Raw genomic sequence first — 25,015 nt, forward strand, 5'->3', positions numbered from 1 at the left:
AATATGACCTAAAACATCAGATTTTCACACAAGTCCTAAAAGTAGACAAAGAGAACCCAGTTAAACAAATGAGACAAAAATATTATACTTGGTCATTTATTTATTGAGGAAAATGATCCAATATTACATATCTGTCAGTGGCAAAAGTATGTGAACCTTTGCTTTCAGTATCTGGTGTGACCCCCTTGTGCAGCAATAACTGCAGCAAAACGTTTCCGGTAACTGTTGATCAGTCCTGCACACCGGCTTGGAGGAATTTTAGCCCATTCCTCCATACAGAACAGCTTCAACTCTGGGATGTTGGTGGGTTTCCTCACATGAACTGCTCGCTTCAGGTCCTTCCACAACATTTCGATTGGATTAAGGTCAGGACTTTGACTTGGCCATTCCAAAACATTAACTTTATTCTTCTTTAACCATTCTTTGGTAGAACGACTTGTGTGCTTAGGGTCGTTGTCTTGCTACATGACCCACCTTCTCTTGCGATTCAGTTCATGTCCTGACATTTTCCTTTAGAATTCACTGGTATAATTCAGAATTCATTGTTCCATCAATGATGGCAAGCCGTCCTGGCCCAGATGCAGCAAAACAGGCCCAAACCATGATACTACCACCACCATGTTTCACAGATGGGATAAGGGTCTTATGCTGGAATGCAGTGTTTTCCTTTCTCTAAACATAACGCTTCTCATTTAAACCAAAAAGTTCTATTTTTGTCTCATTTGTTTAACTGGGTTCTCTTCATCTACTTTTAGGACTTGTGTGAAAATCTGATGATGTTTTAGGACATATTTATGCAGAAATATAGAAAATTCTAAAGGGTTCACAAATGTGATATGTACACGCAGTTTGCATGGATTTTCTCCAGTTTGTCCCAACCAGGGGGTTTTTCCTCCAGTGTTCCACCACCAGTATTGCTGAGAGAGGCACTGAAAACCCTGACAGAAAGTGGTTATCGAAGATGAATGGATGAAATTTCAGATACAAAAGTTCATTGTCACATTACAATGTTCTGTACCAGAGTGTGACTCTTTGAGACATTACTTTGAAATTATTTCGTTGAAGAAAAAATGTGGAATTATTATTGTGTAATTGAAGTATTTCCCTTCCTTCTTTAAGCGTGGTACAATGTCTGGTGCTGGGACTATGTGAGACGTGACATATAATATTTTGTCATATTTTGAGAATAGAATGTTTAAAAGTTAAAAGCTTACGTACACAGGGTCGTATCTATTGTATACACATTGCAAAAAAAAAAAACTTGCAAAGGAAATGAGAGTAAGTACTTCCGGGTCACGGCGAATTATGTTGCTACAGCCCTGTTGTTCGTGAAGTCGATCCCGCAAGGCAGAAAACAGCTATAAATAAAATACATTTCTTCATTTTGAGAGGCGGTATGTACGTCTTAATCGTTTACTATTTGCATTTGATGATGTGTTTATTAATAGCACTGGAAAAGTTTATTATCCTCGGTTACTTCGCGTTCACGTATCCGGGTGATGGCGAGCAGATGGAGGGAGGGAGATTTTGGACTGGTAGGCCGCGTGAGCTCACAAGAAAAACCAACACGATAAACAAGCGAGCTGAGCTAGTCCGATATAAAATATAAACACTGTGTTTCGGTGTGTGTGTGAGTGATCTGTTCGGAGTGGCCTTAAAATTGAGATGGAATGTGCCTCTGCCTGCTGCAGCAGCACACAGTTAGCCTAACTAGCTGTTAGTTCGATAATACAACAGGCAAACAACACCTTGGAACAAATTATGTCGAGTTTCACTGATGAGGTCATGTATGAAACAACCGGTGGGAAGGGAAACTAACGCAAAACCCGGACGTCTAGACACATATATGTACAGCTACTAGACTGACTCTGAGTTATCATGAACTTATGAGTAAACAGGTGAAATCTTATTTACGTAAAAACACAACAGGATACCGTTATGACAAACAGGATCTGACGTCACTCATGACGCGTTTCTGTGCGATTAGGAAGTTTTATCACGTCATCGTTCTTGCTGCTTGTCTTGTTTTTTAGATTAGATTAGATAAGATACAACTTTATTGATCCCTTTGGGTGGGTTCCCTCAGGGAAATTAAGATTCCAGCAGCATCATTACAGATAAACAGAGAAAAGAAATAGAGAACTTTTTTTTGCATAGATCTTTACCAAGGTGAAGAAATTGTGAAACACTAAAATTGTGATGTAATATGCTCCCACCCTTTTGAAGATTCACACGTCAGTCACTGTTTAATTAGTAAATATCTTCAATTATGCAAGATCTAGTTTATGATGAACATTGACTGTATAAAACATGGACAGCGAGGAGCCGCTGCCTCCCATTCTAGAGAAATTAAGCCCAATGAGTTAATGACTCATCATTTGGGACACATGGCTATTCTGAGCTCATTGTAAATTAACTCACAGACTTATAAAATCCATCCTAATGTTAGTAGTGTACGTGTTCACTAGCAAACAAATGGCATTTGTGCAGATTTCAGTGGCTCGTTGTCCGGATCCTGATAATACTGAAATAATATATCTATTAAGCTTGCTAGATGTCTGGGTAGCTTGTGTGATTAGCCTTTTTCTATGAAACCTCTCGATGTTTTTAGTAGAAATGGATAACAGTATGTATCAGTGCATATGTCTAGAAAAGTTCAAATAAGTATTTACGTGACGTCGAATTCTGTGGTGAAGTCCCCTTTTTGAATGGCTCAGTCACATCACCAACCAGTGGATTAACACCAGAATCGCTAAGCACATTAATTAATATATATATATATATATATATATATATATATATATATATATAACACTATGGCCGTAAGTATGTGGACACCTGACCATCTTAAAAAAAAAAAGCTATAGAGATCTTGCATGTGACGTCACAGCCGATCCAGATTGTGACAGACGCCATCGTGTCGGTCAAACGCCATATTCCGCCTTCTACTTCTGGTTCTACTTCTGCTTTTACTTCTTCTACCTTTTCTTCTGGAAAACCCTACTATATACAATACAACGGCTGTGGCTACAAGCTCTCCCTACCTGTGCACGTTTTTTGTGTGTATTTTTGCGTGTTGTTCGTCTGTACCGGACTTCAATATCCACTACAACCGTATGGACTTACTGGACATTGGTTTCCAGCAGAAAATGACGGTTTGTAGCGATTTCCATCGCATGCACAACATTCCGGACGAGAAAAAAAACATTCCAGACGAGACCAGATGGCGAGACCAGTGGGGTCTCCATGGATTGTTATCGGAAGCAAAGCGAAGGAGGCAGCGCCGGGAGCTGAAGCAAAAGCGAGGCTACAGGCAGAGCCGGCCTGTTGACTAAGCTCAGAAAACAGCCACTCAAATCTCCACTGCCAAGCCTCTACCTCTCCAACGCCAGATCCATGTAAACAACACGGACGATTTGGAATTACCTTATTCTATAATCGGCTGGTCAGTGCTATACTCAATACTTAAGTGACTTACCCATCCAGTGAGGATCATTTTCTTGTTTACAAGATGCCACATCTGAGTCGCTGACAAATCCTGAATTTCTGTAAAGATAACTGTCTAGAGATTTATAAGCACGCAGCGCTTCACCACTGAACAGCGAGGGAAAGTTAATGAGGTAATCATACACATCCGGGTATTCCGCTGGCAGTTCAAAATCCGGTCGTGAAAACTCCGTCCGGAAAGCCATAAGGGTCACAAATCTGTAGATCGTTTATTTTAGACATATATCTAGTTATCTGTTCATTAGAAAAATGAGCCGTGTAGTCCGTCGGTTGAAATTGATCCATTCTGTACACGAGTGCAGCAGTATTCAGCGGTGTTTTTGACCGACACGATGGCGGTTGTGTACTTTCCGGTCACGTGACTGCAAGATCTCTATAGGCTGATGTTCGGCTTAAGTCATGTTGTAACACCACCATGAATTATGGGCTCCGCTTGTTAATTGGCCTCTGTGTGTGGAACAGTTGGAGAGAAAGGAAAAAAACTCTCGTTCAAGCACAACAGCATTTTATGGAATTTTGTAATAAGGGAAAGCCCCTGGATTAATTGTTACCAATAAATTAACCTTGAAAGATGAGTCTGTCATGTTGCCCTGAGCTAAGTTAGTTGTGCTGCCAAGCAAACAGATAAGAGTGAATGTGAGTGGGCCCTTTTTCATCTGCAGTACAAAAAAACTGTGCTGAGCAGGAAATTCTGACCTTTTATTTGAGAAGCAAGAGAGATAAGCAGAGTAGAGTTTTCCCTGCTGTGTAGAAAGATTTGTGATAAAACAAATGTTCTGCCACAGTGCTGCTGAATTCTGGAATTTGATTGGTCAGAAGGTTTGCATAATTTTTCCGTAACAGCAGGTCTGACGGCGTTTCCAGCTGCAAAGCAAATCACAGACTTATATTAATGTAATCATTTTGATAGTATCAATTTGCACACACTGGGTATGCAGGTATCCTATGTGTGTTCCTCCAGTCCAAATTCAGCCTCCATTTAAAAAAAATAATAAAGGAGTAAATGCAAGCAAAATGCTTGCAGTATAGAATCCTGCTTCCCTTAACTTCCTCATCCCACACAAAACCATTCTGTCCTCTATAGCCATCAGTAAATTGGGAGAGATGCCACCAGTGGCGGTTTACTAACTGTGGAGTGTTGTTATGAAATACAGGATCTGTTGGAGGAGAATAGGATGATGTGCTTTTTTTTTTTTTGAGCAGGTGGTTGAAAAGTTATCTGTGACTAATCAACTAGCTTTAAGGGTAAGAGATTTTGGTGAATTAGTTTTTTACAGAAGTAGTTTTCAAATCTGAATTAAAGACAGCACTAACGATGTCAAAGATCTTTGAAAGTTGTCTTTTCAAAGGTCCCAGTGAGAGCAGCATGATACATTTGTTATATTTAATATCCTATCATGTTGACCTGATGTTAGTTGTTTTTCCATCCAAAGCATAAATTAGACCAATTAAACCAAGGTGCCATGTAAGGTCATCCACCTATTTAGGGTTAGGATCAACTTTAAAGGAAATCATGACCAAGGAATGTTGGTATGGCCACTAAATAGAGCAGCATTTAAAACCATGCTTCTGTTCCCAATTAGGCAAATGCCGCTGCCCTGAAGAAGTTACTGCGTCCAAGCTCAGTGTTTGACCAAGTCCACGTCAACATGGAAACTTCCAAATCACCCAGGAGCGGGAGACATCACTCACGTTCCAGATCACGATCAAGGGACAAAAAGCGCAAATCGGGTAACTCTTTCTTTGATGAACATGAAACAAATACATAAATAAAAGAATGCTTGTGAAAACTGGATAGGTGTGACCTTAAAAAGTGTTCACTGACTAATTATTACACATATGTTGAACAGATTGAAAATTGAAAAAGTTCAGTTGAGGCCAGAAGTTTACATCCGCTAGGTTAAACGTACACCGATCAGCCACTGCTATGTTTTTAATAACATTAAAACTACTGACAGGTGAAGTGGATAATATTGATTATCTCACTACAATGGCACCTGTTAAAGGGTGGAATATATTAGGCAGCGAGTGGTCAGTTCTTGAAGTTGATGTGTTGGAAGCAGGAAAAATGGGCAAGTGTAAGGATCTGAGCGACATTGACAAGGGCTAAATTGTCATGGCTAGATGACTGGGTCTGAGCATCTCCAAAATGGCACATCTTGTGGGGTGTTCCCGGTATGCAGTGGTTAGTATCTACCAAAAGTGGACCAAGGAAGGACAACTGGTGACAGGGTCATGGGCACCAAAGACTTGCTGATGTGCGTGGAGAGCCCATCTGGTCTGGTCCAGGCCCATGGAAGAGCTAATGTAGCACAACTTGCTGAAAAAGTTAATGCTGGCTATAATAGAAAGGAGGCAGAACACAGTGCATCGCAGCTTGCTGCATATGGGGCTGCATAGCTACAGACCTGTTAGAGTGCCCATGCTGAACCCTGTCCACTGCCAAAAGTACCTACAAAGGGCATGTGAGCATCAGAACTCGACTATGGAGCAGTGGAAAAAGGGGCCTGGTCTGATGAATCATGTTTTCATTTACATTATGTAGATGGCTGTGTGTGTCACTTTTCTGGGGAAGAGATGGCACTAGGATGCACTGTGGGAAGAAGGAAAGCTGATGGAGGCAGTGTGATGCTCTGGGCGTGATCTGCTGGGAAACCTTGGGTCCTGGAGTTCATGTGGATGTTACTTTGACACATACTTAAACTTTGTTGCGGATCCCCCTTCATAGCAGCTGTATTCCCTAATGGCAATGGCCTCTTTCAGCAAGATCATGTTCCCTGCCACACTGCAAAATTGTTGAGGAATGGTTTGAGGAACATGAGGTTCAGGGTGTTGACTTGACCTCCAATTTCCCCCAATTTGGTAGTATTGCTACCAAATACTAACAAAGTAAATCTGATATAGCAAATAAAAGATGAAATAAATCTGTCTTTAGCTATTATTTTGAAATGACCTCTTATGGAAACAAAGTACAAACCCTAATTGACTTAAAGGGGACATATGGAAAAACTCACTTTTTCAGTGCTTGTGCACATACAGTACCAGTCAAAAGTTTGGATGCAGTTACTCATTACTATGAAAGTGTGTGTCCAAACTTTTGACTGGTACTGTACATTTGGGTATCTGGAGCCGACCAACCCACAAACTCTGAAATAAAACAACCCAGTCAGTTTCTTTTGGGCTCCCTATTTCACAAAACACGTGCTTCAACAAGTCATTCAGATTTATCTTCAGTTTCTATGTCACAAGGGGAGCTCATTAGAATTATGCTGCGCTTTCATCTGAGTATCTTGATTCAGGGCTTGAGAACTGCCTTTGTGAATGAATATTCATGAGGAAAGTTCTACTTGATTGGCTGGCAGAAGAGGGGGTGGGGCAAGCAGTGGTTTATTATCTTTTAAACTTACAGGCAACTCATCAGCTATTTTGAACAGGGCTGTTTAGACAGGGTAAGAAGGGAGCTGTGGTGTTTTATACTTGCAGTATTTTGAACAAAGCATGTCAGTCTTTGAAATGGCAATTAGAGAATGGCAATGGCATTTAAGACCTCAGATAACTGTGTCAACTTATGGAAAAGGGGTACAATATGTCACCTTTAACACAGGAAATGTGAACATTTAATTCCTTTAGCTAAGGTATATGGAAACTTTTGTATCCAAATTAAATATTCCTATTTAACACGATCACAGTTAAAATGTGCAGGTTCATATATTCTTAGTGTGCAACCATGTGACAAAAACAGTGTGATGTATGCACCCACCACCATGTTGGATGATATACAAATCCCGAATGCAAGAACTTGTACATAAGTACAGGTAGTCGTCGACTTACGACTGCGTTTGGTTACGACTGACCGGTCGTAAACCAATCTGGTCGTAAGTCGGCCTATGTTAAATGAACGTAAGTATATTGTAATGTGTAATGATAATCATCTTAAAGTCTTATTTTATCAACATTTTCTTATTTCATTACCTTGGCTCATTATTTGGTTTAAGTCAAACACTGCATACTCAGGGGTGAAAGTAACTTTTATTTCTTGCCGGTATATTATTTTGAGCCATAGTGCGCACGCGCCGAAAAATACACCTAATTATTTATTATTGTCTACTTATCAAGCATTCACTAGGACTTCTTATCACTCAGTAGTACTAGTATAGTACTTTATCACACTATCACTCTTTCATCCACCTGTATCAGTTTTTGATTATAAATAAATTGCAAACAGATCATTTCAACAACACAGTCGTTTTAATTACATTTTTTTTAGCTGAACAGTTGAAAACTAACTTTTCATTTTGAACATTGGACACAGAACAGTGTAACAGATTTTGGACATTGGACACAGAACTGTAACAGAACAGAAAAGTGAAAGTTACTTTGATTACCAGCTGCGCACGTTATAGCACAAGATCTGGTTAAGCCGCACGCGCGCTGTAGCTCGCTCGTTGTTTGTCCAGTGAAACACTGCACACACAATAGAAGAGGCTGGATGCAGTGTTGCCAGATTGGGCGGTTTTAAGTGCATTTTGGCGGGTTTTGAACATATTTTGGGCTGGAAACCGTCAGCAGTACCTGGCAACACTGGCTGGATGCTGGGCGCTGCCAGGAGCTGGGGCGGAAACTGTCGTACGCTCAGCTAGCTCAGCTGGGAAACACTTGCCAGTCATAACCAGACAGTCGTAAAGTCGATCGGTCGTAAGTCGCATAGGTCGTAAGTCGACAACTACCTGTAGTATATTTTATTAACATATTTTGATATTTTTATATTATTAACCAAACAAACCTTTACATTTCAAACAATAAAGAACTTTGATTTTAAAAAAAAAAGTGCACGGTCTAAAAGCATGCAACAAAAACATCACTAAGCAAGTAGTACTAGTTTATGCTAATTGTTTTCTTTTTATGGACAAAGTAAAATCACTCTCATCAAAAGGAACAATTGATGGAGATAAATTACACAAGGCACAGCATACTTTGGCAATCTGATCAAGTTAAATCAGCTTCCAGTATTTTTTTTTTTTTTTTTTTTAAGTTCCACCAATTCACAAGTCATATCTCTATTGCACTGGTCCATTTGAGATATTTGTAACCCAGTGAGTTCCGTCTGGCAACCACTTTCATTTTGGTTTCAGGCACAATTTCATTTGACTCTGGTACGTCTGTAAAATAAGTGCATAAGTAAAACGAAGTTACTGGGTTACTGAAACGGCATCGCTGATATCTCACCTAGCAAAGTCGACCCACGTTGTTCTCCTTGTGTATCCAAACTCGCTAAAGTTTGTGCTGCTCAGGAGCTTAGCGAGGATTGGGAAGGTTGGGAGTGTTTTTCTGAAAGTAGGGAGTGTAACTTTGTAAGTTGATGAAATTTTGAAAATTTCGTCTTTTTTGATGTAATCTGGTGACTTCTGGAGCTGCAATTGAGCCTTAAAAAGAAAAGAAAGAAAGCATTAATTTTAAGTGTGAATTATATTTTATTAGGCATTTAACACATTTTATTTACTAAAGTAATAAAATGTTATAAAGTTTAAATTTAGTTTCTTATTCCTTAACCAGAACTTTACAAATCACTGTAATTATCAATAAAATCTACAAATTCCTGCAGTAAAAACAGAAACCTTAAATTATAATTTCTAGTGCACTTAAGACAAAAAACAAAATACAAATTTCTGCAATCAAGTCCTGTTACACAGAATCCATCTTTACTAAATATAACAAAGATGATAAATGAGATTCAGCCAACTCTGAAGATTTTTAATATTATGAAATATATACAAGTGAAAATAATAGATAACTTTTAACAAGTTTTGATTTTACAAAATATACATAATGCAAATGTTACATCACAATGTTAGGAATCATTTTGATTCTGTTAAGTGCAATAAACAGGAGTTAAAAATAAGTGAAATTAAGTTACAAATGAAAGGAAATTTTCCTGTAGTTACTAGTTAATTGAAATGTAAATACTGTAAACAATAAAAAAATGCAATAATAATGGTAGTGTATTAAAGTACTATTTAAGATAATGTAAATCTTGGCAAAAGAGAAACCAACCGAAAGCGTGAAAGTGATCGTCATGCCGTTACTATGGGAACAATCTTTTATGAATGCAGATTCGGCTCTCAGCATGCCGAGTCCGGTGTGACTGAGGAAGGTGACAAGTTTTATGTTTCATCTAATTTAGGTAATTTAAAAACTATAATATTATTTGGCAGTGGGCACAGAGGAAAGTATGACATTTGTTAATATGTTTATCATGCTTGTATGATAAAAAAAAAACTCGAAGATATTTATCTAAATACATGACCTACTCATTCTAAACCTGCCGAGCTTTGCCAACAAAGCTTTCAAAACTCGTAGTATTTTGCTTCCATTCAAGCCTCGTTTCAAAGTCTGACCAATAACAACGCTACATTTTTGGCGGTAAATTTGATTTTCTTGATTTAACTTCATATATGGAAAGCGCATGCGCCGGGCACGCCCCGGGAAACTGCTGACCATCGACAAAAATGTCCGCAGAAATGTACAAAATTGCTTCACGAAACAACAAAATTTTGGTTAGCACAGGTTAGTATAAAATTTGTAGGCCGTGTTTGGGGATTTATGGCCGTGTTTTTTTGAGAAGTGGCCGTGTAAAACATGGCTGCACGGCTTGCTAGCTAAGCTGATGGCGCTGCTTCTAATCTGGCTTTCTTGGCAGATCTTTCATTTATCCTGTTGCTTCTTGATACTGCAAGATGAGTTTTCGTCTTGATCTTATTGTGTCCTAATTTAAGTGTTGGTGCCCAATCTGGATTTGTTTTATTGCGTAGGTTTGTCGGTGCTCCTGCAAGGTGAGAAGTAGAGTGTTTGCGTTAAAGCTCAAAAGTTCAATTTAATCAGCAGAAAACATAGCTTTAATTAGCAGTGAACTCCTACCAGATATAAAGTGGTCATCACACATGTGGGTGTAATTAGCTTTTTCCTCAGCTAAGTCTTTAAGATGTATGTTTTTGAACCACAGCGCACGACGTTCTCTGGACAGTTCATCTGTTTTGTCGCTGATTTTAATTATGTTGGGAATTCTGAAGAACTGTTTCTCTTTGTCACAAGTAGCATTATTACCGCAATTATATACCGCACACAAAGTAGGCATTGTCTTTCTTCCAAGGCCGTGAAATCAAAAGAAAATTATGAAGCGTTGGTTCCTGGTTGTCATCATCCAACATGGCGGACTTCTGGTATGGAAAATAAGCTTGACGTCACTTGCACATGAAGAATAGGGTTTTAGATGGAGTAGCATGCACAGCAGTGGCGGCTGGTAGTCTTTCAAACAGGGGAGGCTGGTCGGTTACGATATTTCCAGATTTTAAAAGAAAAAAACACATCAGTTTTGCCCATACTCTTGCCTCTGATCTGGCTGATTGTTGGCAGGGTCACAAACTGTGAAATAACAGGTTCTTTTGGCCCATTAGCCTACTGTCCAATATACATGATGTTGGGGGGGTATATTTTAACATTTTATATTTTAAAATTGTGGCATGTTGTTTAAAAATTGATCATTATTGAAAGCAGCTCTTTGTCAGGAACCTCAGCAGTAACAGCAGAGTGTTCTGGAATAGGCACAAGCACTGACCTTGGGGAGCCAAACATAGAGCTGGGTGCCACACATTTCATTCAATGACACTTTCCCTATATTTTACTTATTTTGACTGAGAAATGTTTTATTGACAGTTTTGATAACCCTTCACTTTTAATCCAGGTCTGTAGTGTGAAATGTTCTCGGCTGTGTTTTTGTTTAAAACTGTTTTCCAAATTGTAGCTGTGTTTAATTCATATCCAGAAAAATATATATTCCAATATAATATACTCAGCATAAACATTTTAAATAGATTCTATATTTTTGGTCCATCCATGACATATTACTAAAGTAGCCTATTTACTGTTGTTGATGTGGGTCACTTGCTGTTAGCCACTTTCTCGTACCAGGAGAGCTGAAAGGAACGAGTATTATTCCCTACCTTTTTCACCAAGTCAATTTGAGGCGTTGGTCTACCCTGCTCTTTAATTTTAATTTTTTCTTCGAAAGGAAGACTGGCAAATGGCTTTGCCAAAATTAAATCAGCAATGCTTGGCATCCGTGCGCAGCTTTCTTGCTAGCTGACTAGCCCCCTCAAGTTCAGTCACTCAAATAAATGAAATTTCTGGAACTAAGATAGCAAACTTGACAACACTATATTTACACTTTATTTACAATGAAAATATATACAAACTAAAAAAGCTGGTAGAAACCGTATGTAATGAATGAAATCGAAATGTAAGCTGATCTCTTACAATACACCACACCACTTGCGAATCCGCATGGGACTGAACTGAAATTCACCGCTGCCTGTCTATATTTGAAACGAGCTGTCAATCAAAGAAAATATCCGGCCGCTTTCACCAGTCTCCTCGTGGAAACTGCCATGTCCCTCCCACTGTGAGGCTCGGAGTCCGTGGGCGGGCATTTTCGCAGTATTTGTCCAATAACCGTCTTGCATTTTGAGATTGAAAAGCGCAGAGCTCCCAAATGCCATTGAAGTCCACTGAGGCTGGGAGTCCGTGAGACTCCGTGGGCGGGTGTTTTCGCAGTATTTGTCCAATAATCGTCTTGCATTTTGAGATTGAAAAGCGCATAGCTCCCAAATGCCATTGAAGTCCACTGAGGCTGGGCTGCATCGCGCTGTCACGAGGGGGAAAAACTCTCGCACACATTAGGCGAACTGGAGAAAGTTATAACGGAATGATTTCGCACTGTAGTTGGGTTGAGCACATATATTTCTATGATTCTGGATCTGAAATAGCAATGTTATAAGGTCGGCTATAACATAAGCCTAGCGCAATTCATCCTACACGATGTTCGTCATTTTTAGAGGAGGCTGAGCCTCCCTCATTGTCTTAGAGCAATCGCCCGTGATGCACAGAGAATAAAATCAGATCAGGATTTGAACCTTCTGAAGTACCAGGCAGACTTTTCAATTTTATTTTACTATTTTCATGAAATGAGACCAACAAAGTAAAGTAGTTTAACCAGTGCAGTCTTGCGAGGTAAATATTTTATTTAAATTTGTATAGAATTGGTGTGGACTAAAACCTTGCAGCACACTCTCCAGTGTCTGAAGTATTTCTTTTTCAAGATTGTGTGTGTGGTGTGCTATTGCATTAATTTCCTTTGAATTTCAGGTGACAAAAAGCACAGAAGATCCCGGAGCAGAAGCAAAGAGGTAACTAAATTAAAGACCATTTCACTCATGTAGGTTAAGTTGATGTGGTCACATCATTATGTAATTTATCATAAATTTTAGGACAGGGTAAGTATGAAGCTTTTACAGGACATGATGAAATGCCAAAATTAAGTAGTTCTTGAGGGATAATTCCTTTGGTTCTCTCCCTCACATGTCAGTTTTGTGAAATTAGACATGACTAAAGTAGAGTACAGATTGTGTGGGAATTTTCTTTTTGGTAAAAGCCTGTATTTAGATCACATGATAACATCTCTATAACAAATTACACTCAGCGTGCTAATGCACGAAGAGACACTCTGAACAGAAGACGCTGCTGACAGATAGCAAAATTATATGCCTACATCTGGACAGGTAACTATCAGCCTCAATCTTCCACTTGCCTAAAAATTATATATTTGTTTCTGTCTAGCAACCTGAATTATAGTTCTAATTTTCCAAGCCCCACATGAGTTGCATTGATCTTGATCGTTCTTTGTTGTCTTATCTGTATGCATGAATGTTGGGAATGTCATGAAAAAGCAAACTGAAAGGCTAGTACGTATAAGTTGCATCAAAAGAGGAAGCCATAGCAAGCCTGACTTGGGGGGGGGGAATGCTTGATACAGGGCCGTATTCAGAGTTGCGTTCTGTTTACATAATAAGGCCATTCGTATTGAACTTGATCACATTGGCATGTAGACCTCAGACTTATCTACAGACTTCAGCCATATTAAGGCGAGAAGTGCAGTGCCACTGTCTGACAGTTTGTGGTCAGCCTGAAACGTGTTTCGGGTATGTTTGTTTATTTACACACACACACACACACACACACACACACACACACACACACACACACACACACACGCCAATTTCATGTGGACTGCTATTTGAGGCAATATTAAGTGTATAGGTATGACACATCGTCATTGAATTAATTAAATGTCAAGAATCCTCCCTGAAGAGGCCAATATATATTTGTATCTATTTTTGGACTTCCTTCTTACAATACAATTATGAACTCCACCCACAGTGAGCTGTAACCACAGCAGGTGACTGCTTGTTCAGCTTGTCTTTGCAGCCATGGCTAAATCCTTTCTTGACCTGTTCATTGAATTCTGCTGCAATTCTCAATGGCAGCTACAGCGTTTTCTCCCCTGCCTAAGGTTCACATTCTTTTCTGCCATTAATAGAGAATATTAGGCTGCTTCTTGTACATTGTGCTATTTTATAGGCTGATGGGTGGAATACATTCTCACACTGAAGTTTTTTTTTAGTGATTGTGAACTACGTGTTTATCACAACTATGAAACTTCCATTTCATGTTCTTGGTGGTATTAACGTAGTCACAATAGATTAGAGAACTATTCGATTTTTATTTGAGTTTTAACCGCCTTCTCATTTTCATGTGGTCATATTAAGATACTTAGTGTGTTTTATATTGTCTCTTGCTTTAATGCAACAGTGTATCATAGTTGACAGCAAAGAGGAGGGGATGCTGTTATTTTCTGCTCTGTTTTCAGAGTTCGCATTCCACACCCCCAAAAGTTATAAGGCAAGTGCCTGATTTTAAAGGTGCTGATAGACACAAAATAGATACTGAGAGCCTTAAACAAGAAAATCTGGCGATTTTGGAGGCGTGATTTTGAAGTCTTGAACTCTGAATACGACCTTCTATTAGAGTTGAGCTAAGATCAATTTCACTTTTTTCTTATTTCATGATTTTTATTGTTTTTAATAAGAATGGGATTTGTGCCCAAAGAAATTTGGTGTTTGGAGAGGTGTAGGTGAGAAGGGGGGGTGGTTGGGGCTGTGCGTATTAATCATCTGAAAGATGCTTGTTCTAAAACTGGCATACTAACTCTCTTTGTCACACTATTTTCCTGAAAGAGACCACTTCTTCTTAAAACAGGCACGGCGGAGAGACCCGGACAAGTTGGTCAGATCACATAGCCGATCTGAGGACCTACTGCAGAGTTCAGATAAAGAACGCGAGAGGCTTTCAGAAGACAGCGGAGAGGAACGACACCGCAGAAAGGATAAGAGGTCCTCCAGAGGAAGAACCCCGTCCAGGTCCCGCTCAAGGGAAAGGTAACATGGCAAAAATATAAGCCCACTTTCATTAGACATTCACTTTCCAGTATCTAATGGTCAGTGGTCATGCCCTACTTCACGATACACTGGTGTTCATATAAATGCACTTATTTCAGAATACTTTGTACTACAAACATGATGCGGTGCATTGGCGGGTGTTGTAGCCTCCCCTTTTTTGATTGCTGTTCGTACTATCGATCTAGATATTTATTGACTTATTCCTCACACACCAAACGCAAAGATCACATCTCTGAATTAGAAAGAAAAATGCCACCAGAACACACACATCCATGGTCTGCGTGGTATAATGCTGATTGTGCAACTAATCCCAATTTAAAGTATTTCATTCAAGTTCAGTCAGAATAATTTAATTTCATCAACATGCACACAGGTGTAGAGTAGGGCTGTGCAGTTCCTTTAAAAATTACACTTGATTGAGTTAATAAATCGAGGCACAAGTATAATTACAATCAGTCAATATCAGACCTTATTATTTATCTTCCCTACGACACCACAGCTATTTCAGTTTTAAGGTTCTTAAAATACATGCTATTAAAATACTTTAGTGTTAGTTCTGTGGTCTGTTGTTTTGCAGTCATAGAAGGCATCGTAGTCGAAGCCGGGACAGACGAAGGTCTCGGTCACGCAGCCGTGAGAGGAGATCAAAGAGTCGTGAGAGGAAGAGGCGACCCAAATCCCGATCCAGATCGCGTTCCAAACATAGACAAAGGAGCAGAAGTCGCAGCAAAAGCAGGTACATCAGTGTGGAGAATATGTGCGGGAAATTCACATTTCCCCAAATTTCTCATGATGATTTACTATAAAATTGTTCCTGAAGATTACTAGTACTTCAATAATGTCATTAATCTTGGGTTAGTTTGTTATATTTCTCCCTCACAAATGACAAACTTGCTGAGATTTTTTTAAAAGCAAACCATTTCATGAAGTTGTACATGCACCGGGATTTCTCAAATTAATATTTTTAAATGTTTGATCATAAAAATTTAACAGCAAAATATTTTGTATTTTTATTTCTTTTGCAACAGAGAGAAGAAGAAAAAGAGTGAGAAAGTGAGAAGGAAGAGTCACAGTCGCTCTCCCAGTCCTGTGGTTTTCAGGGGCAGAAACACAGCTATGGATGCACAAGAGGCTTTGGCCAGGAGGTAGAACAGTGTTTAATTTAAAGGGCTGTTGTTTTAAAACATTACACACACACCATGTATGTTACAATATCAAAAGCTGTTTAGTTATATACGTTTCTGGATTCTTCTCCATGTCACAGTTGTTGGGTGGACTCTGCATAGACTCGTTAAATTTCTTATCGTAAAATCTTTACTTGATTATATTCTGCTTTGGCACTTACAGGTTAGAGAGAGCCAAAAAACTTCAAGAACAGAAAGAGAAAGAGCTGCTGGAAAAACACCAGCAGCAGCAGCAAGAGATTGTAGCAGGTAAGGAACTTTACTTAGCTATGTTTAGTCAACATTATTTACTCATCTGGTGAAAATTAGCGTCATCTTGAACACTTTATTGACGTTACCCTCCAGCAGCAGCAGCGGCCACAGCTCCGTTGCTCTGTGACCACGCCCCAGCTGCTGCCTCCAGTCCGGCGCTGAATGTGGCAGCGCTGCTTGCTTCTGGCACACAGGTCACACCACAGATTGCTATGGCAGCTCAGATGGCAGCGCTGCAGGCTAAAACGCTGGCAGAGACTGGCATCGCTGTGCCAAGCTACTATAATCCCTCAGCTGTCAACCCCATGAAGTTTGCTGAACAGGAGAAGAAGAGGAAGCTATTGTGGCAGGGGAAGAAGGAAGGGGTGAGAAAAAGGGTGGCATCTGCATTCAGGAATATTTGTTTTTTATTTATATTGTAATATTGTTAATTGGGGGAAAAACATGATTGTTTTTTTCTGACGAAAGGCTAATGTATTAATGTCATAGGTTACCCCAGAAAATTGCACAACGTTGCAATCAGCACAAATGGTCAAATTAAGAGATTGCAAAAATTCCAATTAAGATTCGTAAAGGTACAGAACTGTGTAGAAATATGAAATTAATTGAATAAACAATATAATGAGCATTTTGCAAACTCTAAAACGTATACCGTTAAAATGGTCATTGCTGTCATTTTAAAATCTTCGTTGTTTGTGTTGAAGGACAAGTCCCAGACTGCAGAACTTTGGGAAAAGCTGAATTTTGGCAACAAAGACCAAAACGTGAAGTTCCGCAAACTGATGGGCATCAAAGTAAGTTCAAGTCCTGCACGTATTTTACAACTCCAAATCAGAAAAAGTTGGGACAGTGTGGAAAATACCAATTAAAAACAAGAAAATAGTGATTTATAAATTTACTTTGACTTGTACTTTATTGCAGATAGTAATTCATGAGGTGAGTCATCAAATTATGTGCTGTTGTATAATTTTGAGTGCAATATAGGTCAGAGGTTATTTATAAATCATTGTTTTTAGTTTTAATTTTGATAGACCATCCTGATGTTTTCTGATTTGGGGTTGTAAATGATTTTAAAATTAGAAATGTAAGTGATCTATTAACTTGATGCTAAAATCTCTGCACTTTCGTATTCTGATGAATGTTGCACAATCTAACCAAGGAAATGAGGAAACACACTTTTGAAAGTCAAGTTTTGATTTCAGGTTGTCAAGGGGGGGGAGGGAAAGAAAAAGTGCATGCATCCAGGGAAGCACCTCATCAGATTTCAGTGAAATACACACACACACACACACACACACACACACACACACACACACACGGTGTTTAGGCCTAATAGTATATTAAGTTTTGACATGGGACTTCAGTCCCATTCTTAGTTCACTATTTGGAGTGTTTTTTTTTTTTTTTTTTAAACTCGCATATCAAATTACATATTTGTAGTCTTAATTTTGTCTTGAGGGTAGACAAAATTTTATACACTTGACTTGAGTTAGTGATTTGTAGACTCTGTTCACCTGCAGGCTGATGATGACTCATCTTCTGGAGACCTCAACGAGGAAGGCATGAAGACGCTGCAGCAACAGGAAGAAATGTTCCGTAACCTGGATGTGCAGTATGAAATGGCGCGCTCACAGACGCACACACAGAGGGGGATGGGCCTCGGTTTCTCCACGTCTTTCTCTTCACGAGGGACAGACCCTGTTTGAATATTCACCGTTTCACTCGTCCATCATCACCTCAGCTCCTTTTTAACGTGTGTATAGAAAGCTGATGCTTTAGATCGCATGGATATTGGTTTGCATCTGTAATTTATTCAACTATTCAACTTTTGTCTTGAAAGAATCCAGATGTACATACGAGTGATTTGGTTTGTTTTTTGTTAGGATTGTACTGCAGCTCTCCGGAATATTACACAAAGGTGCAATAGGATTCTGCATAGCTTTACTGGGGGTTTGAATGTTGCAACTTCATTTTCTTTGTGTTTTTTTTTTTTTTTTTAAATAACTCCTATTTCCCCCGTGGATAGAACGGATTGAACACATTGCTTAGAATCATGCTATGAAGAACATGACTGAAACCTTTCCATCAGAAAACACTGGCATAGTGGCCACAATTGTGCCAAGCTGTTCTAAGTGCTTCTCACATTAAAATTTTTGTTTGTCCAAAAATGTTAGTGATTTACCCTCTTTCAGTAAATAAATTTTAAAATGTTTACCCACCATTTGTAGTTTTGGGGGGGGGGGGCAGTTCTTCAAAAGTAAACTCCAATTAATTTTTTAAAAGATTTTATTGTATTGTCTTGTGTGTGGGTTTTTTTGTTTTGTTTTTTTTAAACCGTGTCCTAACATGAAAATGTATTTAAATCCACGTTTATGTCTAAACAGGTATGGCAGAGAAATTACCCGTGCACATACAACAAAAACCGGATAGCACTGATGAACAAAGGTTTTTGTTGGGTCATGCTAATAACATTCCATGTCCCAACAGCTAGCCGCTGTGTCCGAGGATCAGGTCGTCGAGGCCCCTGCCTTCGATTGCCACCCAATCCACACTGCACCAGTCCCCTACTGCTACCTCTGTGGGTGGTGAACCCACAGGGGGTCGGGCCCACGTCACCTCTTCGGGCTGAGCCCGGCCGGGCCCCATGGGCAAAGGCCCGACTGCCAAGCGCTTGTATACGAGCCCCAACCCCAGGCCTGGCTCCAGGGTAGGGCCCCGGCTGCGCCATACCGGGCGACGTCACGGTCCTTGATGGTTTCTCCATAAGGGTTTTGGTATCAGCACTTCCAAGTCCGAGGCCATGGTTCTCGACCGGAAAAGGGTGGCTTGCCCTCTCCAGGTTGGTGGAGAAGTCCTGCCTCAAGTGGAAGAGTTTAAGTATCTCGGGATCTTGTTCACGAGTGAGGGAAGGATGGAGCGTGAGATCGACAGGCGGATCGGTGCAGCCTCCGCAGTGATGCGGTCGCTTTACCGGTCCATCGTGGTGAAGAAGGAGCTGAGCCAAAAGGCGAAGCTCTCAATTTACCGGTCGATCTATGTTCCGACTCTCACCTATGGTCATGAGCTTTGGGTAATGACCGAAAGAACAAGATCGCAGATACAAGCGGCCGAAATGAGTTTCCTTCGCAGGGTGGCTGGGCGCTCCCTTAGAGATACAGTGGTGCTTGAAAGTTTGTGAACCCTTTAGAATTTTCTATATTTCTGCATAAATATGACCTAAAACGTCATCAGATTTTCACATAAGTCCTAAAAGTAGATAAAGAGAACCCAGTTAAACAAATGAGACAAAAATATTATACTTGGTCATTTATTTATTGAGGAAAATGATCCAATATTACATATCTGTGAGTGGCAAAAGTATGTGAACCTTTGCTTTCAGTATCTACTGTGACCCCCTTGTGCAGCAATAACTGCAACTAAATGTTTCCAGGAACTGTTGATCAGTCCTGCACACCGGCTTGGAGGAATTTTAACCCATTCCTCTGTACAGAACAGCTTCAACTCTGGGATGATGGTGGGTTTTCTCACATGAACTGCTCGCTTCAGGTCCTTCCACAACATTTCGATTGGATTAAGGTCAGGACTTTGACTTGGCCATTCCAAAACATTTACTTTATTCTTCTTTAACCATTCTTTGGTAGAACGACCTGTGTGCTTAGGATTGTTTTCTTACTGCATGACCCGGCTTATCTTGAGACTCAGTTCATGGACAGATGTCCTGACATTTTCCTTTAGAATTCGCTGGTATAATTCAGAATTCATTGGTCCATCAATGATGGCAAGCCGTCCTGGCCCAGATGCAGCAAAACAGGCCCAAACCATGATACTACCACCACCATGTTTCACAAATGGGATAAGGTTCTTATGCTGGAATGCAGTGTTTTCCTTTCTCCAAACATAACGCTTCTCATTTAAACCAAAAATTCTATTTTGGTCTCTTCCGTCCACAAAACATTTTCCAATAACCTTCTGGCTTGTCCATGTGATCTTTAGCAAACTGCAAACGTGCAGCAATGTTCTGTTTGGAGAACAGTGGCTTTCTCCTTGCAACCCTGCCATGCACACCATTGTTGTTCGGTGTTCTCCTGATGGTGGACTCATGAACATTAACATTAGCCAATGTGAGAGAGGCCTTCAGTTGCTTAGAAGTTACCCTGGGGTCCTTTGTGACCTCGCCGATGATTACACACCTTGCTCTTGGGGTGATCTTTGTTGGTCGACCACTCCTGGGGAGGGTAACAATGGGCTTGAATTTTCTCCATTTGTACACAATCTGTCTGACTGTGGATTGGTGGAGTTCAAACTCTTTAGAGATGGTTTTGTAACCTTTTCCAGCCTGATGAGCATCAACAACACTTTTTCTGAGGTCCTTAGAAATCTCCTTTGTTCGTGCCATGATACACTTCCACAAACATGTGTTGTGAAGATCAGACTTTGATAGATCCCTGTTCCTTACATAAAAGAGGGTGCCCACTCACACCTGATTGTCATCCCATTGATTGAAAACACGTGACTTTAATTTCACCTTCAAATTAACTGCTAATCCTAGAGGTTCACATACTTTTGCCACTCACAAAGATGTAATATTGGATCATTTTCCTCAATAAATAAATGACAAAGTATAATATTTTTGTCTCATTTGTTTAACTGGGTTCTCTATCTACTTTTAGGACTTGTGTGAAAATCTGATGACGTTTTAGGTCATATTTATGCAGAAATATAGAAAATTCTAAAGGGTTCACAAACTTTCAAGCACCACTGTAGGGTGAGAAGCACAGTCACTCGGGAGGAGCTCGGAGTAGAGCCGCTGCTCCTCCACATCGAGAGAAACCAGCTGAGGTGGCTCGGGCATCTTTTTCGGATGCCTCCTGGACGCCTCCCTGGGGAGGTGTTCCAGGCATGTCCCCCCGGGGAAGACCCAGGACACGCTGGAGGGACTATGTCTCTCGGCTGGCCTGGGAACGCCTCGGTGTTCTTCCCGAGGAGCTGACCGAGGTGTCTGGGGAGAGGGAAGTTTGGGCTTCCATGCTTAGACTGCTGCCTCCGCGACCCGGTCCCGGATAAAGCGGAAGAAGACGAGACGAGATGCTAATAACAAATTTCTAACTCTGTGGAAAAGGTGAATAATTCTGGAACAGGTTTGACAGTTTGAGCACTTCAGTTTCATTCAGTCTCTTACTTCAGTCATAACATTAGGTTTGTTTTTCTAGTATTTCTCCCAGTACCTGTAAATATCAGCACGAATGACCATGTCCTGAAAATTTCCTTCTACTTTCATTTCTGAATTTTTTTTTAAGTAGAAATTATCAATTTGAATTGGGCTGTATGTTAAAATAAGCTTTGCTTTAGCTTCAAATTCAGTCTCATGAAGTCTGGTAAATTAGCAGTAGGGTAAGCCACATCTAAAGGAAGTGGGACAGGCACTTTTAGCATGGAGAACGCTGTTGTCCTCTGTGTCCTTTCACTACGTGGAAGAAGTAATGGATCTGTCAACAACTGAAATGCACATATCTAAGAAATTCATGACTAGCACTAACAAGTGTGAATTTAATGGCTGGTTCATGTAAAGAGCAAACAGTTCAAAGTTTGATGGTGAACATCTACAGTCCCTGACAAGAGTCTTGTCACTTATCCATTTTGTAAAAACAGCAGCTTATAACCTGACTTTTAATTAATCCATTGGTTTTAGAAATGGCTCATATGAAAGCTAAAATCCTCCCAAATTATGTTTAATATACTAAAATAAATTTGCTTCACTGAAGAAAGATTGATCATTTAATGAACACAAAGGTCAGATTTTGGCAAGACAAAAGTTTTGTCGCCTACAGAGAGTAATGTGAAAATTGAACAAATAATTTACTTCAAATACAAAAATATGTTGCATAACATAAGTGAATTAAGTAGTGGTGCTGTGAGATCCATATTTAATATCTTGTATGACTTCCATGAGCTTGAAGGACTGCATCCATGCGGTTCGACAATGATTCATACAATTTATTGATGAAGTCATCAGGAATAGCAAAGAAAGCAGTCTTACATGCCTCCCAGAGTTCAAGATTCTTTGGTTTTGTCTTCCATGCTTCCTCTTTCATTCTACCCCAGACATGCTCAATGATGTTCATGTCTGGTGACTGGGCTGGCCAGTCCTGGAGCACCTTGATCTTCTTCACCTTGAGGAACTTTGATGTAGAGATGGAAGTATGTGATGGAGCAGCATCCTGCTGCAAAATTTGACCCCTTTTATGGTTGGGAATGTAAGAGGTAGCTAATACTTCTTGATATTGCCTTCCACCCTGCAAATCTTTTGCATACCCCCATACTGGATGTAACCCCAGACAATGATTTTTCTGCCACCAAACAACTGTTTTCTGGGTGAATCTCGGATCCATGCGGGCTCCAGTAGGTCTCCTGCAATATTTGCGGTGGCTGTGATGTAATTCAACCGAAGATTCATCTGAGAAATCCACCTTCTGCCACTTTTCCAGCGTCCATCCTTTTAGCAAGCTGTGGGCCTTGGCAAATGCCACACGTTTTCTTAATTGCCTTTTGTTTAGTGCTGGTTTCTGGGCACTGATTTGACCATGGAGGCCATTTCGAGACAGAATTCTACAAACTGTTCTGGTTGACACGGGGACTTGAGGTGACCAGGCCTGGTGGAGCTCTGCTGCAGTGGAAAAGGGGCTGGCCTTGGATTTTCGAGCCAACAAATGGTCCTCCCGAGCAGTTGTCTTGCAGGGCCTGCCGGACCTGGGCTTGTCAAAAACATCTCCAGTCTCTTCAAATCTTTTTCTTATTCTTTGTACTTGATGCTGAGACACATTGAAGGTGTCAGCCACCTCAGCAGTAGATCTGGTCTTCAGCCTCTTGATAATCAACGCTTTGGTCTCAGGGTGAATCTTAGGCATGTTGTCAGAGGTCAAGTTGCAGTTGATGTGAAGGTTTGGTGTGCTGGGGTTCTTTTTATACACACCCACTAATTGATTGATCACAGGTGAGGCTGTAATCTAGGATTGGGTGCATCATATGACAAGGTGACAAGACTTTTGTCTTTTCAAAAACTGACTCAGTGGGCTTTACCAAGCTGTGAACGTTAGAATGCTTTTCAGCAGTTTCGTTTGGCACCAAAACATTATTTCAAAAGCTGTTGGGATTGAAATTAGCCATTTCTTGTAAAAAAAAAAAAAATTGATTAGACATATATTTAAGGGGCACTTAAGGTCAACTTGTACCCAAGCAACAAGACTTTTGTCAGGGACTGTACAAATTACAAAATGGTCATCAATATATCTCTTGAACAGGATAATACTCTGCAGGAAAGGACTACGGTGGAGCACATATTGATTTTTAAGAAAGCCAAGATATAATTTGGCACAGTCAGGGGACACAGTTTGTTTGAATAAAAAGTAGTTAGGGGTGAGAACAAACTCAGCCATACCCATGATAAACTTGGTCATCAAAGGCCGTCAGACAAGAAATCAAGAAAATATTAAAGGGCAGACAGACCTTCAGTGTAGGGTATGTTTCTATATAAAGAGGTGACATCGGTGGTAGCAGGTAAAATGTCCTATTGGACCTACTTCTGACAGGCAGTGTAAAAAAGTCTGATGTGTCCCAAAGGTAAATTGGGAGGGATGTTACAAAGGTATTAATATGTAGTCAACAAAGTTAGTGTCTCAGTGAGGCTAGTGTTTCCTGCCACTATTGGATGTCCTGGTGGATTAATCGAGTCTTTATGGACCTTGGGCGGAATATAGAAAACCAGCTTTGTGGGAGGATGGCTGAGTAGATACTGTAAATATCTATCAGAGATCAATGAGAGAGCATGAGCTTCTTTAAGGAAACCATCTATTCCTTCAAGGAATTGTGCAGCGGGGTCCGAAGGTAGATCTTTATCATATTGAGATTTGATACCACCCTTGTTTTCCAGTTTCACTACAATGCTTTTATCTCTGTATAATTTATCAAGAGTCTGTTTCTCAGTCAGTGTTAAAGGTAGACTGCCTTTCAGATTTTTCAAGTGTTGGTCATAAAAAGAATTTTCCCTGATACCCAATTATTTTTGTTTAGTGGACTGAAAGCTATTGAATCCAAATCGCAGACTTCCAATTTTTTTTTTTTTAAATAATGAATTTAGGGCCACATGGCCTTAAATTCTCTGCTATTTTTCTTGCTGCACCATGACCCAATTCAAGATACTACATCATGCATCATATGGTGGGCTAGATAGAATAACACTGAGTGTAATGCTCTGTTGAAGTACCAACACTGCAAACAGCCAAGGAAAAACTATCCAACTGTCAAATGAACTGAAAGTACAACTAAATAGGGAAAAATAAAACACAAATGGCTAACCCCAGGCTAGACAGCACACAGCCTGGGTTGGTCAAGACTGATAGGTGATTACACAGTGTGCAGGAAAGCAGGAGAGAGGTGTAGCCTGAAGAATTGAACCTTCGGTCCCTGCTTGGAGGTGGTCAGGGAATCAGCAGTTCTGACCTCAATGGGAAAGTCATTCTACCAACAGGGAGCCAGGACAAGCAGCAGTCTTGAGCAGGCTGGGCAGGAACGGAAAGGAGGCGGGGCTCGGCAACCAGTAGCAGCGGAGCACAGGGATCTGGCTGGCGTGTAGGGGCACCTCAGTCTCTGGAGGTATACTCGCCCTAATTCCTTCACAGCCTAATAAGCTATATAGCTACATGTATAAAGCAATTATTCCACGAAATG

The 25,015-nt window shown here is 40.2% G+C and overlaps 1 protein-coding gene across 4 annotated transcripts; it reads left to right on the forward strand.

The window, feature by feature from the left end:
- Positions 1-1,281: 1,281 nt before the first annotated feature.
- Positions 1,282-18,505, forward strand: rsrc2 (arginine/serine-rich coiled-coil 2). Of its 4 annotated transcripts, none has more exons than XM_060906819.1 (10): positions 1,282-1,394; positions 5,091-5,238; positions 12,706-12,746; positions 14,656-14,834; positions 15,433-15,591; positions 15,884-16,000; positions 16,203-16,288; positions 16,385-16,656; positions 16,996-17,085; positions 17,812-18,505. In XM_060906819.1, exons 2-10 carry the CDS (start codon positions 5,157-5,159, stop codon positions 17,995-17,997), a joined length of 1,212 nt encoding a protein of 403 aa, XP_060762802.1. In that variant the 5' UTR covers positions 1,282-1,394; positions 5,091-5,156; the 3' UTR covers positions 17,998-18,505. The 4 variants fall into 4 exon arrangements, with proteins under 4 accessions (XP_060762802.1, XP_060762803.1, XP_060762804.1 ...); XM_060906820.1 differs by having other exon boundaries at positions 16,388-16,656; XM_060906822.1 differs by lacking the exon at positions 1,282-1,394 and adding an exon at positions 13,040-13,118 and having other exon boundaries at positions 5,189-5,238.
- The last annotated feature ends 6,510 nt before the right edge of the window (positions 18,506-25,015 follow it).

The sequence above is a fragment of the Neoarius graeffei genome, chromosome 24 (genome assembly GCF_027579695.1).
Source record: "Neoarius graeffei isolate fNeoGra1 chromosome 24, fNeoGra1.pri, whole genome shotgun sequence".
NCBI lineage: Eukaryota > Metazoa > Chordata > Actinopteri > Siluriformes > Ariidae > Neoarius > Neoarius graeffei.